At 50.1% G+C, this 17,530-nt stretch overlaps 1 protein-coding gene across 2 annotated transcripts in view; it reads left to right on the top strand.

The window, feature by feature from the left end:
• The window catches only part of LOC146810668 (neuropeptide Y receptor type 2-like), a 258,993-nt gene extending 244,356 nt beyond the window's left edge, over positions 1 to 14,637 (top strand). For both annotated transcript variants that reach the window (XM_085614442.1, XM_085614443.1), the window contains one exon: positions 13,214 to 14,637. In XM_085614442.1, coding sequence (XP_085470568.1) covers positions 13,263 to 14,411 — 1,149 coding nt within the window. In that variant the 5' untranslated portion in view covers positions 13,214 to 13,262 and the 3' untranslated portion in view covers positions 14,412 to 14,637. The remainder of the gene's footprint in view (positions 1 to 13,213) is intronic.
• Positions 14,638 to 17,530: the final 2,893 nt, after the last annotated feature.

Genomic DNA, 17,530 nt, shown 5'->3' with positions numbered 1-17,530 from the left:
GGGGGCACCTCTGCGGCCTCCCCATCCGACTCACGGGGCATGTCCTCTACCACCTTCTTCTTCCCACGTTTGGGTTTGGGTTGGGCCATGATTCCAGGCTCCAACTCCGGGTGAGTTCCATGCCGGGCAGCCATGGACCGCGTGCTCATGCAAGTCCACCCTGGTAATCCCAGCATCTCAGTGTGAGCGTGAAACTCGACGTCCTTCCATTTGGTGTGCTCCAGGTCGTTCCCTAGCAAACACCCCACAGGCAAGGCAGGGCTCACAGCAACTCGCAGTAGGCCTTTGACTCCTCCCCACTCGAATGGAACACGAGCCACTGGATAGTGACTCAAACTGCCGTCAGCCAATACGGCCGGATGGAACTCCTCGGGGACTACTTGGTCTGGGGACACCAGCCGCCGCACGACAGTGGTCATGCTGGCCCCTGTGTCCCTCAGAGCTTCCACCTCCTCCCCATTAATTCTCACCCTCTGCTGATATTTAGCAGTGTTCGGGGGCAGGGACACTACGGGGACCACCTCTCTATCCCCGAGTGAAACCAGTGTCAGGCCTGTCCACTCCCCTTCCCTATCTAAGGGCAGCTCCACCCCAAGCGCTATACTACTCACCCCGGGACTCTTCACGCCCGATGGGGCTGGTGGTCGCTTGCGACACTTGGGATCTCCTCTGTAGTGTCCAATCTCCCCACACTCGTAGCACCGCACAATCCTTGGCTGCTGACTCCTGTCAGGGTAAGTGGGTCTTGTGGAATTGGACGGGGGTGGGGCTCCTACTCCCTTCCCAAACTTATTTTGGGGACCTTTCGAGAACTCCACCTTTTTATCTCCCCCCTCTTTCTTCTGGGGGAAACCCTGTCCGCCTTTCGAGCCATCTCCCCCGGGGCCCTTGTGAGACACCCGGGTGCTCACCCAAATATCTGAATCCTCCGCAAGCTCTCGAGGATCCTTCAGCTTGCAGTCCACCAGATGTTGGCGCAGCTCCGGAAAGCTCTTATCCAAGAGGTGCTCCCTTAAAAAAAGATCGTACAACCCTTGGTAGTCCTGTACCTCGCAGCCACGCACCCAACCATCTAGTGCCTTCCTCGCATAATCAAAAAAATCTACCCATGTCTGGGTGGACAGCTTATGGCTGCCACGAAACTTCTGCCTATACTTCTCGGGGTTCAGGCCAAACTTCTTTAACAAGGCCTCTTTCATGGGGGCGTACTTAACCTGATCCGCCTTGGCCAAATATAACAGGGTGTCCCTAACAGTGGGAGGTATATACCGGTAGAGACCACCTCCCCAGTTACTCTCGGGTACCCCATGGGCCGTTAAGGCTACCTCGTATGCCTCCAACCACTTCATGATGTCATCCCCTAATGTATAATTGGCTATGACTTCCTTGGGTAGGTAGAATTTTGGTTCTTGTGGTTCCCTGGGTATGCTGCCACCATTGTCTTTGTTAGACGCGTTCAATTGGAGGGCGCGTAGCTCCAATTCTTTTAACTGAAGCTCGTGCGCCAGCTTCTTCTCCTCCATTGCCCATTCCAATTTTGCTAATTCCTTTTCCTGTTCCAATCTGGCCTTTTCCCTTTCTTTCTCCTGCTCTAATTTGGCCAGTTCCCATTTTAATCGCCTCTCTTCCCTCCTGTCCTCGTACTCTTCTGGAGACGCGCTCCTCCTGGACCCTGTCCTACTACTGGCCCCAGAACGTCTTCCTGGGGGCACATTCTCAGACATGTCTACATTCAAGATGTCTAGGACTTCCTGGGCGCTCTCCCCCTGAGGTGCCTCTGGCGCTTCCTGTCCCTCATCCCCTCTCCCGTCTGGGTGGGCTTCTACCCATGCCCTAATGGCGGTACGGAGTTCCGGCCCTTTGGCCCTCCGCATCCCAGGCACCCCCAACTCCTGCGCGAACTCCCTTAGTTGCTTCGCTGTGTACCCCTCGAGGTCAGCTAATCGGGATTCCATTCCGGCAGATGGGGACCTAGACACTAAGGAGAAAATTCCTAGGGTGTAGGCAAGTCAATAGCTAACCAGGCTTCTTGCACTCTCTACCTGGACAGTGGAACTAATGATCCAGCAACAATGGTTTCTGAGCTGTGGAACAAAAAAAATGTAGGATAGGCGTTTAATTGTGGCGCCCTTCGCCTCACGGAAGGGTGCTGTATGGTCACAAGTCCCAAGGATCCCACCGCTGGCCAACAATGTAGGAACCTGGGGTCACCAGGCCCTATAGGCGGTAGCGTGGCGCGAGCCGGTCGGGCAACCAGAGGGCTATGTGTTAAGCAACCATACACCACACGCTTCTCATGGACTAGAGTCACACACAATAAGGGACGCCACACCGTTTAAATTATGCAAATACTTCAAGTTTATCCAAGTATAGCTGGTCAGATGCAGTTCAGGAAATAACAAGGTAATACATGAATCATAATACCATTGTGACATTACATTCGACACTCTGGGTGATATCTATGCAGTGCCTAACCTTGTTCTAGCGCCGTGCGCGCTTACGCAAAGTCTTTCCCTGAACCGGCCGTCTAACTAAGCGTAATACCTGAAAGGGGTCACATTGGGTTCACTAACATGGCGCCTGTAGAACTGAGCGCTCCTCGTGATCAAGGGCCCCTAGTACTGTGAAGCAAGGCATATAAACATAGCGCTACGCGCAATCAGTTGTATGTGGATACGTTTGTGTAGAACATTTAATACATCGCGTGACTCGTAATCAGTCGCATGTCATTACCTTTGAGCAGAGCATATAACACAGTGCGCTACTCGCATTCCTGGGCATGTAACTACTTTCGAGCAGAGCATATAACACAGTGCGCTACTCGCATTCCTTGGCATGTAATTACTTTCGAGCAGAGCATATAACACAATGCGCTACTCGCATTCCTTGGCATATAGTTACTTTCGAGCAGAACATGTAACACAGTGCGCTACTCGCATTCCTTGGCAGGTAATTACTTTCGAGCAGAGCATATAACACAATGCGCTACTTGCATTCCTTGGCATATAGTTACTTTCGAGCAGAGCATATAACACAGTGCGCTACTCGCATTCCTTGGCATGTAATTTCTTTCGAGCAGTGCATATAACACATGGGGTTACTCGCCGTCCCGGTCTCTCCGGCTGAGGAAGCAGAGTCGGTGGCGTGAAGCGCCACACGAGAGTAATGTTAGTCAGTACTTTGAACGGCTTCCAGCGGGGAAGATTACTGGACTTGAGGAGCGAGTCCCTATGCTCCAGTGCAGTTCACAGAGCACCGCGTTCAGTAACACAGGAGGGGGGACACGGACAGGATCCCTCGGCGGGGTCTCTCCGTCGCGCAGGCAGGGGAGGGGATTCCCACGGAGGGGACAACCCGGGCCAAGTGCGGTGTGGTTTCCAGACCAGCAGGGGGCGCACCAGGGGGGATCTCGGCCTCCGGGCTTACCTCCGTCTCGGCGTCAGCAGGCGTCCGTCCTCACGACGTTGGGGGAACTCCGCCCCAACCTTGCGCTTCTCCTCACACGGCTGCGACGGCAGCGACGGGGCCCCGGACTTCGCCTGGGCCTCGCGACACAGCAGAGCACTCTCCCAGGCCTCCAGGCCGCGGCGGTGAGCGCGCTGGCTTCGTCGTCGCAGGGGGGGGCTCAAATTAAGGATGGGGGTAAAGTGCTCAGCGGAGCACGCTGCCGGGGGTCCCAGACCAGGGCAGGGAGCGCGGGGGTCACAGCGCTAGTACCTGGTCGATCCCCGGTGACTTGGCAATCGGCTTAGTATTTTGTTCACTAGGGTAGCTTGGACACGCAGTCTCAGCTCTGGCATTCAAGGCTTACAGCTCGCTCTTGTCATGCAGTCTCAGTTCTTAAAGTTAGGTTTCAGTTCTCAGTTGACAGATGAAGTCTTTTGGCGCAGATGTATCTGGCGCCCTTAAGGGGTTCTGTTACAGGGGTAGGGATGGAGAGGGCGACTAGGTCCTTCCTAGTCAGGCTGGCAGAGAGTCTCTGGGTCCTCCTACTACTGGGCAAGATCAGTGGGATTCACAGGGCACCTCACTCACTTAAGAGGCAGTACCTAAATCCTGTCACTCTCAGAGGCATAAGTCCCTGGCTAGGCCCTACCGCCTACACTCCTGGTGGATTCTTCCAGCTCTGCTTCACCCCAATGGCCAACTCACCACAAAAGCTTCCCTCCCACTCTTAAGTAGCCCTAGGTCAGGTGACCTCTAGCCAAGGCGGCAAAAGTAAAACCCCACCTCCCTTCTAGAAGGTTCCAGCTTCTTCCAGGAGCTTCCCCACTCTAACTATGGGACAAAAAGGCGGGCTGGTATCGCAACATTGTTGTGGGTCCCAGCCAGCTCCTGGCAGCTAGGGTGCTACTATGAAAAACGACCACCCTGCAGTAGCAGGGGTCTGTGGCAGCCATCTTGGGAGAAGGGAGCACCTGCACCTTAACACTGCCTGGCAATGAAAAGGCGCCCGGAGACCTAGTCCAACATAAAAATGAGGGTGGAAAAAATGAGGCACGATACAAAAATAGAAGGGGAGACCACCCTAGGGCTGACAGGTCCAACAACCCTTCACCAAAACAAATGATCTACACAATAGCCCCGGACCCATGCGACTGATTGTTCAATAACCTGTGTAAACAGAAGGGGCAGGAGGGAGCATGACTGCTTTGTGCCCCTTTGGATGGGGCAGGGGGAAGACAGACAATATCCTATTAACCCAGACCGCCGCCCAGGTGTCCTTAGTGAGGACCCTCACATGCCTCTGAAAACGTTTACCAAAATTCATCCGGGCTGGTAGTTGGAACAAAACCAGTGCATTGAGTCAAAGCCTTCTTAAAATCAATTGAGACCAGGGCCCGCTCTTATTGCAGTACTGGGGTCATTCCAGGGTGACAATTAGACGTCTTAGTCTAGAGAGTGTCTCATACTGCAACCGGGTATAAAGGCTGAGGGCAGAGAGCTTATTTGCAGTAATATTAGTGAACTGCTGATGTGTTACAATATTGTCACTATCAATATTAGATGTAAACACATTTAGAATTAGGACAAGAGTGCAGGTGCACTCAGTGACATGGCCAAAGAGGGCATGAAAGAGCTGAAATTGGATTATAGATTAAAAGCTGTTCCGAATAGGGTCCCGAAATACGTTTGGCCCATGGCTCCCAAAATCCTTAAGATGTCCCTGGCGCCGCCCTGAGACTAGCTGGAGGTGAAAGGAAGGACTCCTGTGCCTTAGTGATGGTCAGAGCTTTAGGTGGATTTAAAAGGTGTGTGTGTGGGGAGAGTCTATGTAACGAAGGGTGTGGCCTAATAGAGTAGAATACAACCCTGCACTGCACAAGTTCATAAACAAAAACTTTTTTCACAAAACCATAAGCTGAAAACGTTAAGCACCAATATATTTAAAATGATACAGAAACATTGTTCTCTTCCATTAGAAACAGTAAGTCTGAAAAGGATATTTTGGAGAAAAATACAGGTATTTTTAAACAGCTAACTAATTTTCTGGGTTAGTTACTACATGCTTTCCATTTTCATACTGCATGCAAACGCCTAACAGATTGTTTGGGTTACTTTTATTTATCATCAAAGGAAGCAGAAATGTTCCCTTTCCATTTGACAATACTATGCAGAAATATGATTCCCAGTAGATGTCCTACAGGTTTTCCTTAAAGCCTCGGCAGTCAGGGAAAAGTAAGAAAACAGTAATACTGGATGAAGTTCTTAAAAAACCTCGACGAGAGACAAGCAGCAATGACAATAAATAAATATCCAGTGATCAGGGTTCAGTTAGAGAAAGAGAACAGAGTGTGACAGGCTAGGAATGTTTATGCATGTGTGCTGACAGTCACTTAAGCAGGACGTTAGAGCATAAACGAGAAATAAAACAAAAATCAACTTTACACAACTTAACATGGTTGCAGTGAACACTGTTTCCCAGTACCATGGAGAAGGAAGGAATTTAAAAGATTGATGTATTCTCCATTTTAAGCCCTCTTCTTTAGTCTCATCCTCTGAAAATGTGCCTATATTTGGCGCGTCCTTTCTCTTGATGGACAGGAATTCTATGTAGAATGACAGTGCTCCATTAGGAACTTTAAGTGAAACCCTTGGAAAGTATTGTCCTTTTAAAATTTATTTTGGGCTTATAAAATATCCAGAAGCTGCTAATACTGGGCGGCAGAAGCCCAAGCAGCAGCTTTATCACTTGAGGTCTGTCCACCATGCCCACCCTTCTTGCCCCCTGCGGATTCTGTGGCCATGCACTTTCAGATCATCATCATGTGATCATACCTTCCAATTAGCTGCTGATCGGGGCAGTAGACCTAACAAAGCAATCTCTTTGAGTCTACAACAGACCCCGGGACGACTACTGAGGCCAGATTTTCTTCATGCCGAGGGCGAGCGTAAAAATAGAGGGCCCGATATGGATCCGTCTCAGTGCCTGCTTTTTAAAACTGGGCTGAGCACCAACGGGACGCAGACCAATTAAAGCCCTGGTGATGGTAGTCATAATGGCCACTAAATTGACAATTCTAGCAAGATTGAGTCTGGCAGAACTGCCTTTGGTACAAGACGGGACATAAAGAACATGGCATATATTGCGGACTGTAAACATTATATCATGAGCAGAATGAGAGTTCGTGAAGATTTGGTCTCCATTGTTAATGTTCTTCTTAAGGGATACCCTGTCTTCATAGCACTATTTCTTATCCACGTATCACTGCGTTACCACCGAATGCCATGGTCAGACTGGCAGCCACCACCTCGCTCGTCTCCGCCCTGCTCACAGTCACAAATCCACTGCGCTGGCTGCGGAACCGGGCCGGGGCCTAACCTTTTCTTTTTAATTCCGGCCCGGCCGGCCGGCCGGCCCCTGAGGCAGTGCCATAATCAGGGATTGCATATTTGTATGCAAACGACTGGACTCACCTGCGGGCGGCACACAGGGGGTCTAGATATAATTAAATTATGGGGGGCTCTCCTCAGCGTCGTATCTCTGGCCTCTGAGATCATTCATGAGATGACTGCCTCCTCTTCGACCTCGCCTCACCCAGTCACGCGCACTTTTTGTAATGATGATCATGCGCATTGGGGCTCGCGCAATAAACATTTTAATTGCGCGAGCCCCAATGCGCATGATCATCATCACCAGACCCACCCCTGCTAAGGGTGAACTGTGAAACTGCGGCGCGCAGACGCAGGGCGGCAAGAGAAATCTGCGCGCTGCATGTTGGTGCATCCAGGTGGATTTCTTTTATTAAAATAAAATGGTCACGGACACGGACGGTGCGTGCAGCACCAGCAGCATACTTGTACTTGAATGTTTGCTGCCTTGAGCGGAGGGAGCAGAGATGCGGCGGAGTACTAGTCTGACTGTGTGTCAGACTACTACTGACTCTCAGGTCGGTCGGACGGTCACGGTCAGGGACAGGGTCCAAATCGGCCCGTCTCAAAACCGGCCCCCTGTCTCAAAACCGGCCCCCACCCCATCCAGCCTACCGGGGGATTGCCCGGTGCCCGGCATTATCAGTCCGGCCCTGCTACTTAGGCAGGGTGATTTCGGACCACAATGCCCATGTCATGACTCTCTGGTGGCCCCCTGCCACGACGGCTTCCCCATAGAATTCTACACTACGTTCTCCCAGTAACTAGTCCCACAGGTAGTCATGGTCTTTAAAGCGGCGCTGGAGGCGAAGATGCTCCCCAAGACCATGCATGAATCCACGCTAGTGACGTTTCCTAAACCGGACCGGGACCCACTGCTCAGGTCCTCGTACCGCCCTATCACCCTGCTCACCGCAGATTGCAAAATACTCTGGAAAATCTTAGCAGACAGAATCAGAGGTGCTCCCCCGTCTAGTACACCCCGACCAATGCGGTTTCGTACCTGGGAGGACCCCCTCCCAAAATATACGCAGGCTGTTTCAGATCTAGGACAGTGTGCAAGGCAGATTTCCACGTGCTGCATGCCTTGTGCGAAACCTCGAAAAAGCCTTTGATACTCTAGCATGGCAGTACTTATTTGAGGTTCTGAAATGGGTGGGACTGGGGCCCCACCTCATGGCACTCATCCAGCTGCTGTACACCGGGTTGACCACGCGGGTTCGAATAGGCAGGCATATATCGCCCCCCATTTAGATAACACGCGGAACGCGCCAGGGATGTCTCCATTATTATTTGCACTCGCAATGGAGCCGCTGGCAATAAGACTGAGGGAACAGGGCGAACTATGGGGTATATCGCTCAAGGGACGTACACACTGTGTGTCCCTATACACAGTTGACCTCATTTACGTCAGGAACATCACAGCAGACCTCACTTCTCTTTGGACTAAACTCACTGAATTCGGGAAGGCAGCGGGGTTAAGCGTGAACTAGGACACATCACACTGGGAGAGCAGTGTAGGGGATGCCACACTGTCCTGGAAGGGGGTTTCCCCAAGATACTTGGCAATTAGACTCTATCACACACCTAGAGATCTCCTGGAGGGTAACCATTACATGGCCATACAGGGGTTAAAAACCCAAATCAACTTCTGGCGAACGCTACCCCTGGCCCCAATAGGAATGGAAGGTCTCTCAAAAATGATAAGGGTACCCCGGCTTCTCTATTACTTTCAAATGTCCCTATGATCCCCCCTCGACCCTTCTTTTGAGAGTTAGACTCCATACTAATCTCGCTGATCTGGGGGAAGGGCCGCCAGAGAGTGGCTTTGATGACACTGCAGCTGCCATGAGACAAGGGAGGGCTGGGAGCCCGTTCTTCGAGGCCTACTTCCTTGCAGTGCAGCTGCAATGGCTCTCGCGTTGGACGGCAGGCCAACACCTAGAGGAAACAGAAGCACCAGACGGGAACTCTGGCAATTCCGGAGATAACTTGGATGCTCCTTCCAGGGACCAAACCCAACCCGGCACACCCCCTGCTGGAGAAGGTGACCAGATCCTGTGTACTACGAACCCATCGCTTCTCTAGAGCAGCACCCATGTACTCCCCATTGTTGCCGCCAGCTGGTCTTCCTAAGGGTAAGGGGCACTACGCAACGGGAGAATTGCGAGTGTGGATGGAGCACGTGCTCACTGAGATAGAAGCCCTGTTCACCGATGGTCAGCTGACCTCGTACGCGGGGTTGACGGAAGGGAGTGGGCTCCCCGCCGGGCAGTTCCTTTTACACAGGCTCAAGTGCTTCATTCCTGTGACACAGTGACTGACCCCGTTGCCGCGCCTGACGCCACATTCATTCATATGTTTTGGACATACCACACTTGCGGTGTGGCGAGTGTACACGCCACACTGTTGATGGTCACGGGCCTGACAGGACTTACCACTTGGGAGGTTAGTGCCCAAGGAATATTTAAACGACACAAACAGAGAAAGGTGGAGACCCGATTTGCAATACTAGCCATACTCCTTGCAAAGCGAAGCATTACAATGCACTGGACATCAGACAGGAGGAAGCGCGTGGCACACGGTGATATCCCATATCTATGGAGTGGTCAATGCTCCTCCACAGCTTTACACAAGCACAAGACACCCCCACAGAAACCCCACAGGCCACCCAGGCAGCGCCAGGCCAAGGCACGCCTCGAATCCCACAAGGACCCTCCGAGCGAGGCCACCCCCCTACTGCCCCGAGCAGAATGCTACACTTGCTCTGATGAGGAATCACCCCTAGATGATATCGGAACTGCGAGGAGCAATGCCCTTATCCCCTGTCCCGTCTCCCTGAGTTCTGTCTCCCCAGTTCGGTTCAACAACGGATTGATCCTTTCCACCATCAGACACGGACAGCAAGGGTACAACAGTTACACCCAAAAACTAGACAGTCCCATATGTTACCCGATATCCCTGAACAGGCACACATCTAAGCATACCCTATGCGAGAAGATTGGTGACCCCTCGGTAGACACGAAGTTATCCGCCATGTTAATGTGGACAATGAATGTTATGTAATGATTAAAGCTATTGACTGAAATATACCTTGTATGGTAATTGTAAAATCCAATAAAAAGATTTACCAAAAAAAACACAGTCGCGTGAGTAATGATGATGCAAAGGCTTATTCTCTGCCGACAGGTTGTTAATCACATTACACGTCGAAATGAAAGTGGATAATGTATAGATTCTGTTGCAATAAAACGGAGGGAGCTTTGACAAGAGGGATCAATATTGCAGTTTTTGAGTATGACATTTGTTCAATTGATTTAAGCTTTCCTCACTTTAATCAGCATAAAAACCCATGCAGGGCCAGGTAAGGACCCTTTCAGCCATCATCTCGTCAATGATATCCATCGCTAGCTGGCGGGGGATGTCCAGCAGAGAAGCCCTGCCAGGTACTAGTGACTGATGACCTCTGACCTATTGACAGATGCTCACCTTCTGCAGTTGACGTGCCAGATACCATATCTACACCCTTTCTTTCTGCTCGCCAGCTGTACGACCATGGCTGTTGCTGGAGTGTGACCCATAAATGGAGCTTTGGCGACCTCGATAAAGTAGCCCTTCTGACTGGTGATCTCCTGTGACTGCCCGAAATCAGTGCCTCCGTCCTATCCCAGCCTCCGTCCTATCCCAGCGGCCTCTTCAGAACCCAAAGTGCCCAAGACAAGCTTTACGTTCTTTCTTTGGGGGGTGTATGTGCACACTGTACAGATAGCCATAGTACACACAGCCTACAGCCTCCTGCTGCTCCCTTGTGGGGTCTGATGCTCACCGCTGTGCTGCCCTCTCATTTCGATCACAGACATAAGCTCCACTTACCATCTCTGGAATCATGGTGAGAAACCTCACAAGAGTTCAAATCAGCCTCATCCACAGCTCACAGAAATTGCAGCCTATCCACTCTCTTGAAAAGGTAATGCCGCTACCACTGGAGGAAATATGACAAGTGAAGGCGTTCTCCATTATGCACAGACCTTGCCAGTCAAGGACCCTCAGTTAAGCATCTCCCAATTCTCTCTGTTCACGCGTTCATGTCCGCACAGGACCCCTCTGAAGATAAAGCAAGGGTGGAGATAATTTTAGTACTACCCTAAAAAAAGGGGGTATATTCATTACCCAGTCGATTGATAGCCACCTAACCTCATAAGGCTGACTTTTACATTGTAAAGTTATTCCCTTCTGATGCTACCCAAATCAGCTCCGAAGGTTAATCCGAATTAAGGTTGCCTCAATGGCACTAGCATATAGCCTAAAATGTATCTCTAAATATCCAAAAATGGATTTATACTGAAAAGCCATTTCTATCGCACTAGACCTGGCAAATGTTGGTGCCCTCTGTGCCATGAATTCCGTGTTTCAGCCCCTCGTATTCAGGAATGTGTAAGTGAGTTAGGAGCTCTGAACAGGTAATTCAGTCTCTCCTTCTTGACCAGCTTACAATATTTCAAGCATGGTTGCCTATCTTATCCAACAAAATGTAATTCCATCCTGCTGCCACTTCCTAACTGTAAAAGATGCTCAGGTCACACAAGTAGTCACATTAAAAATGGCTGACGATGAAGCTGAATAGCCAATCTCAAAGAAGGGTGTGGAGGTATGAATTAACATTGCTGCTTATGAAGCAAGATTTGTTTCTTTCAATTGTTAAGTACTGATCAGTGCATAGCTTTTCTATTTATTCAACTGTGTGATACTGTTAGTAAACTAAATCTTAAGTATTTCCTGTCTTTTGATTTTCAATCCGGAGCAAGTTATATACTCATCTTCCGTTTTTATTGTTGTGTTACACTAACTTACCATCAGAATCAATGTTGGGATTACTGACTGGACTGCTGGAAGGATACTTGGGCTCGCTTGACTTCACACAATAGTCTGGCCACACTTCAAGGCCTAGCTCACTGGCGACGGTGTTGAAGACTCAGACTAGTTGAGTTTCCTGTTCACCACGAGATAAGTGATGCCCAGTCTAGGTGTTAAAAAAAAAAAACGAATGGCCCAAGTCTCCAGCCATATTCATGTCATATATATTAAGGACCATGCCTTTAGGGCCTTATTCCATAGTTTGCACTCTTTCAGCTTCTGGTGTCGTTACAGCACATCCTCTTTCATTGTCCAGCAATTATAGCATGTTTTACATGGGGGGTGGACAGGCGTTGGGTTCTAGGGTGTATGAAGGACCCACTGGAGTGCAGCAGTCCAGTGTGGTATTCTAAGGGTGCTGCAGGGGTATGTACTTCTAAACCACCAAGAATGTCAGGATTATTTTTAGGTACTAACGGGAAATAAAAAAAAAATGAAAGTTAAATAAGTATATTCACAAGTGCCATTAACACCTGCAACATGCATTTTGGCCTTTCATACCACGTCGAGTAATAGCATAATTTAGGGAATTTCGCGATACAAGCTTAATGTGAAATGTTCAAAATTACTGGAGACAACGCAGGCGTATTAGGAAGCTAATGGTACATCTGGCCAAAAAGGTGATGCCCAATCCACCTTCCTCTGTATTCTGCTGCTGGGGCATTGAATTTAGTGCTCCCACTGGCAGAGTCATCTTTAGCGCTGCCATTGCAATTGAAACACCTATTTGGCAACCACAGCGCCAGCTGAGATGATGTCCGATGGGCCGCCCAACACAGGGCAGCCTGTCCACTGCTATTTCCACTCACAACCATTGAGTGCAAGAGGGTCATGGTAATCAAGGCAGTCTTGCCTATAAACCTCTGCAAATGCTCTTTGGAGACTGGGTAAAAAATAAAATATCAATTTTGCCAGGGATACTGCACATTCCTGGACCTGGATTCAGTCCAAAGGCTGGGGAAGGGGGACAGCAAAGGGGGGGAACAAAGGCAAGACATGGCATCCAAGGGGGAGCTGGAGGCCAGGGTCTGTATGTTCGGGTCTTGGAGCTAATTAAAGGAAAGTGCCATGTCATGGGGTGGGAGGTGATAGAAGGAACAGGGCTGTGTCACAGGGGTGGTCAATGGAGGAGTCATGAGGGGCGGGTGCAGCTGAAGGTGAGAAATAGCCTATGGACTGGGGAAAGTCTAGACTTTACAGCCCAGCCATGGGCCATGTCATGGAGAGGGTGCAAACCAGTGACTTGGAAGAAGGGCCATAAAATGAGTCATTTTGCCATTCACAAATCAATAATGTATTAGCAACTGTTTGTGCAAAGTAAGATCATCTGCGCTGAGCTTGTGTTTTTGCAAACTGTGCCGTCTTCTAGAGAATGAGGCTGCAGGAGTTTTGTCTTTCTAAAGCTGTTACTATTTTTACTTTCCAGTTTGAGCGCTGGTGATTGCAGCGACCCTACATCGAAGTTTCTGCGCAACATGGGGAGCCTAAAGCCAGCCAACCAAACCCATGTAGGGGAAGAGATTATGAGTAATGAGAAGATCCCACGTGTCTGGCATACCCCCGGCTTTCCTCACTACGGGTCTGGCGCTATTATGATGGACAGCACCAAGACTTTGGGGGTTCAGATCACACTGATAGCAGCCTACTGCCTGATCATCATGCTGGGGCTCATCGGGAACTCTCTGGTGATCTACATCATAGTGAAGCATCGGAGCATGAGGACTGTCACCAACTACTTCATAGCCAACCTGGCAGTGGCAGACTTGATGGTGGACAGTCTGTGCCTGCCCTTCACACTGGTCTACACTCTGCTGGATGAATGGAAATTTGGATCTGTTTTGTGCCACCTATTCCCTTATGCCCAAGCGCTAAGTGTCCACGTGTCCACCTTGACCCTAACAGTTATTGCCGTGGACCGATACAGATGCATCGTCTTCCACTTGGACAGCAGGATCTCAAAGAAGTTCAGCTTCTTCGTCATTGCTGCCACATGGCTGTCTTCAGCTCTGCTTGCTGCACCGTTAGCCATATTTAGGGAATACAGGCATGAAGATATCCCATCCATCAACCTGAAGATGGCGGTCTGCTCTGAGAAGTGGCCTTCGGGCAACAGCAGAGATGCCACCATCTACAGCCTGTCCATGCTCCTTCTCCAGTATGTCCTCCCACTTGCCATCATTAGTTATGCCTACACCCGCATTTGGTTCAAGCTGAAGAGCCACATCAGCCCAACTGCTAGAAGTGACAATCAGCAGCGGAGAAGAAAAACCACCAAAATGCTGGTGATGGTGGTGGTCGTCTTCGCTGTCTGCTGGCTACCCTTCCACGTCTTCCAGCTGGCAATTGACTTAGACTTGGTCTTGATCTTTCAGGAGTACAAGCTCCTGTACTCCATCTTCCATGTTGTTGCCATGTGCTCCACATTCGTCAACCCTCTGCTCTATGGCTGGATGAACCGGAACTATAGGAATGGCTTCCTCCTCTTCTTCGGCTGCAAGGACAAGTTAGAGGGCAGTCACATGGATGGGTCATTGCGTGGCCCATCATTCACCTTTAGGGCAACCACATACCAAGGGAGCCTTAAAAACACATTGGGCAATGGGCCACCACCAACAGAAGTCTAAAAACGAGAGGTGAATGGAGATCAGTACCCACCGAGTGACCAGACATTTGAATGTTGGCTTTTGCCACATAGAAGTGATCATTTCTCACCATGAAAAGGTTTAAATGCATATGTGACAATCACAGTTCAGCATAGACATGTTAGGTGCATAAGACCATACAGTTCTGCTCCCTAACGGCAGATAGACCATCACCACTACACATGCATTTTGGACAAAAAATCTGTATGTACCACTGACACGCATTAAAGAGAAAAGTAAACATAACAAATAAATGTGCATGCGTACATATCATTGTCAAAAGTGATCAAAATCTTGCTTCCCTTTTCATGCATTTTCCTTAGAAATTAGCATCTCTGAAAATGTGAACATGGTCTCAATATTAAGAAGACCTTTCCAGATTGTTGAACAAGCTGCAACCAGTGCTCACCAGTGCAACCAGTTGCATTGCTGGGATGAGCACCTCATTGTGGGATCATCTTCTGAAATCAGGAGCAAGGCACACCAACATAATTGTGAGACAGGCAGAGAGACCACTGCATCACAGCTTGCTCGGCATTCTAGCATAGCTGCCCTAAAATGAACAGCAAGCAGATCCGTCACACAGGCTTTCAGATTTCACATTTAACATGGTTCAGGATATTCATGAAATTTGAGGGGGAAAATGCTAAGAAATTTAATGTTTGGTAAATGGAAAATTGTTAATTTAGCATTGCAGCCTGCTGCCAAGGGCTATATATTGGTTACTAAAAGCCCTTTCACAGTTTTATAGGGCAAAGCCTCATGCAAAGACTTATAATGAGAGACAGGGCTTTGAAGTAGGGATCTAGTGAATAATGTCACCATAATGTTTACAATGCAACCACACACCATCAAACAAAGAGAAATTCCGGAACCCTTATTATTGGGTTCTGGAGCCTTTATTGTTTGAGGTTGTTGATGATGTAAGATAGGGCTAATGGGCAAACATTTTCAATCAATCAAGGGATTGTGAGCGCGCTAATCACCCGCGAGGGTCTCAAGGCGCTGGGGGAGGTGGGGTCAGCAGTTCCATTCATGTGTTCAGGGAGGGGGCACGTCTGATGTCGGTCGGGAGCTCTTTCCAGGTCTTGGCCGCTAGGAGAAGGATCTTCCCCTGCTCTGGCCCTGTGGATGCATGGGGTTTCGGCGAGGATGAGGTTGACAGATCAGAGGGTTTTTTTTTGGCACGTGGAGGGTGATTCTGTCGTAGAGGTATTGGGGTCCGTTTTTTTGTAGGCATTTGTAGGCATGGGTGACTATCTTGAAAGTGAGTCTCTACTCAACGGGGAGCCAGTGGAGCTTTCATAGGTTTTGGCTGATGTGCTCGTGTCGAGGGATACTGAGGACGAGTCTGGCGGCGGTGTTCTGTATATTCTGGAGCTTGCGGAGGAGAGACTTGTTTATGCCGGCGTAGAGGGCGTTTCCGTAGTCCAACCAGCTGGTAATGAGTGCGTGGGTGACTGTCTTTCTTGCCTTAAGGGGATCCATTTGGAGGTTTTACGGAGGATGCGGAGGGTGGTAAAGCAGTTGGAGGCAACGGCGTTGACCTGTCGGTTCATGGAGAGGGAGGAGTTGAATACGACGCCGAGTTTTCTGGCGTGGTCCGTGGAGGTCGGGGGCTGCCGAGGGCAGTGGGCCACCAGGTGTTGTTCCATGCTGATGGGTTGGTTCTGAGGACGAGAACTTCTGTCTTCTCTGAGTTGAGCTTTAGGCAGTTGTTGCTCATCCAGGCTGTGACGTCCTTTCTGGAAGTTCAGTCTGGAGGTGGTGGGGTCCTTGGTGAGGGAGATGATGAGCTGGGTGTTGTCGGTGTAGGATACTATGCTGAGGCTGTGCTGTCGGATGATGATGGCAACTAGAGGGGCCATGTAGATGTTGAAGAGGGTTGGGCTGAGCAATGATCCCTGTGGGACCCCGCAGTTGATTTCCGCAAGTTAAAAGAGGAAGGGAGGTAGTCTGAAACTTTGGCTTCTGCCAGGGAGGAACGATCGGATCCAGTCGAAGGCGGTTCCTTGTATGGTGGCGTCGTGTAGTCTGGCTGCAAGTGTGAGGTGGGAGACGGTGTCGAATGCTGCTGACAGGTCGAGTAGAATCAGGGCTGTGGTGCGGCCTTGGTCAAGGAAGGTGCGGATGTCGTCTGCTGACAGGTCGAGTAGAATCAGGGCTGTGGTGCGGCCTTGGTCAAAGAAGGTGCGGATGTCGTCTTTGGCGGCGAGTAAGGCGGTCTCGGTGCTCTAGTTGCTGCGGAATCCGGATTGAGAAGGGTCGAGAATGGCGTTGTCTTGATGAACCTTGTCAGTTCTGCGTTGACGGTCTTCTCAGCAACTTTTGCCACAAAGGGGAGGAGCAAGATGGGCCGGTAGTTCTTGAGGTCTGTCAGGTCTGCTGAGGGCTTCTTGAGCAGGGGCCTGACTTCTGTGCGTTTCCAGTCGTCAGGGAAGAAGCTGGTTTTGAAGGTGGTGTTGATGGTGCGTTGTAGTTCGGGTGCGATGGCGGCTCTGTGGTAGATTTGTGGTGGACAGGGGTCTATGGGGGCCCCCGCATGGATGCCTTTCATGGTCGAGGCAGTCTCTTTGGTCGTGATCGATATCCAGGAGGAGATGGTGGGCTGGTTATTGTTGCCGGGGGTGGGCTTGCTGCAGAGTCAGGAGTGTGGTCGTTGAAGTTGTCGTAGAGGTTTTTGATCTTCAGGTGAAAGTAGGATCCAAGTTTGTCACAGAGGTCCTGGGGGGTGATATCCGTGGCTTCGCTGTGGGGCTTGGTGAAGTCCTGGATGACGCTGAAGAGTTCCTTGGAGTTGTTGGAGTTGGTGAGGGTTTTGTTGTGGATGAAGTTCTTTTTGGTGGTTGTGATGCTTTGATGGTACTCTGTCAGGGCGTCCTTGTAGGTGGTGTAGTTTTCAGGTGTATTACTGTTTCTCCAGTTCTTCTCTAGGCATCTGCAGGTGCGTCTGGCTGCTTGGAGGTCGGTGGTGAACCAGGCGGCTTTACTGGGGCGCTGTTTGTCAGGGTTGCATAGCGGAGCGAGCTTGTCTGCGCAGTTGGAGATCCAAGTGTGGAATTCCCTGGCTGCGAGGTTGGGATCGTTTGTAGCGGTGGGGG

The sequence above is a fragment of the Triturus cristatus genome, chromosome 7 (assembly GCF_964204655.1).
Source record: "Triturus cristatus chromosome 7, aTriCri1.1, whole genome shotgun sequence".
NCBI lineage: Eukaryota > Metazoa > Chordata > Amphibia > Caudata > Salamandridae > Triturus > Triturus cristatus.
Note: the sequence above shows the minus strand (reverse complement) of the source record. Positions and strands in the feature narration are given on the sequence as shown.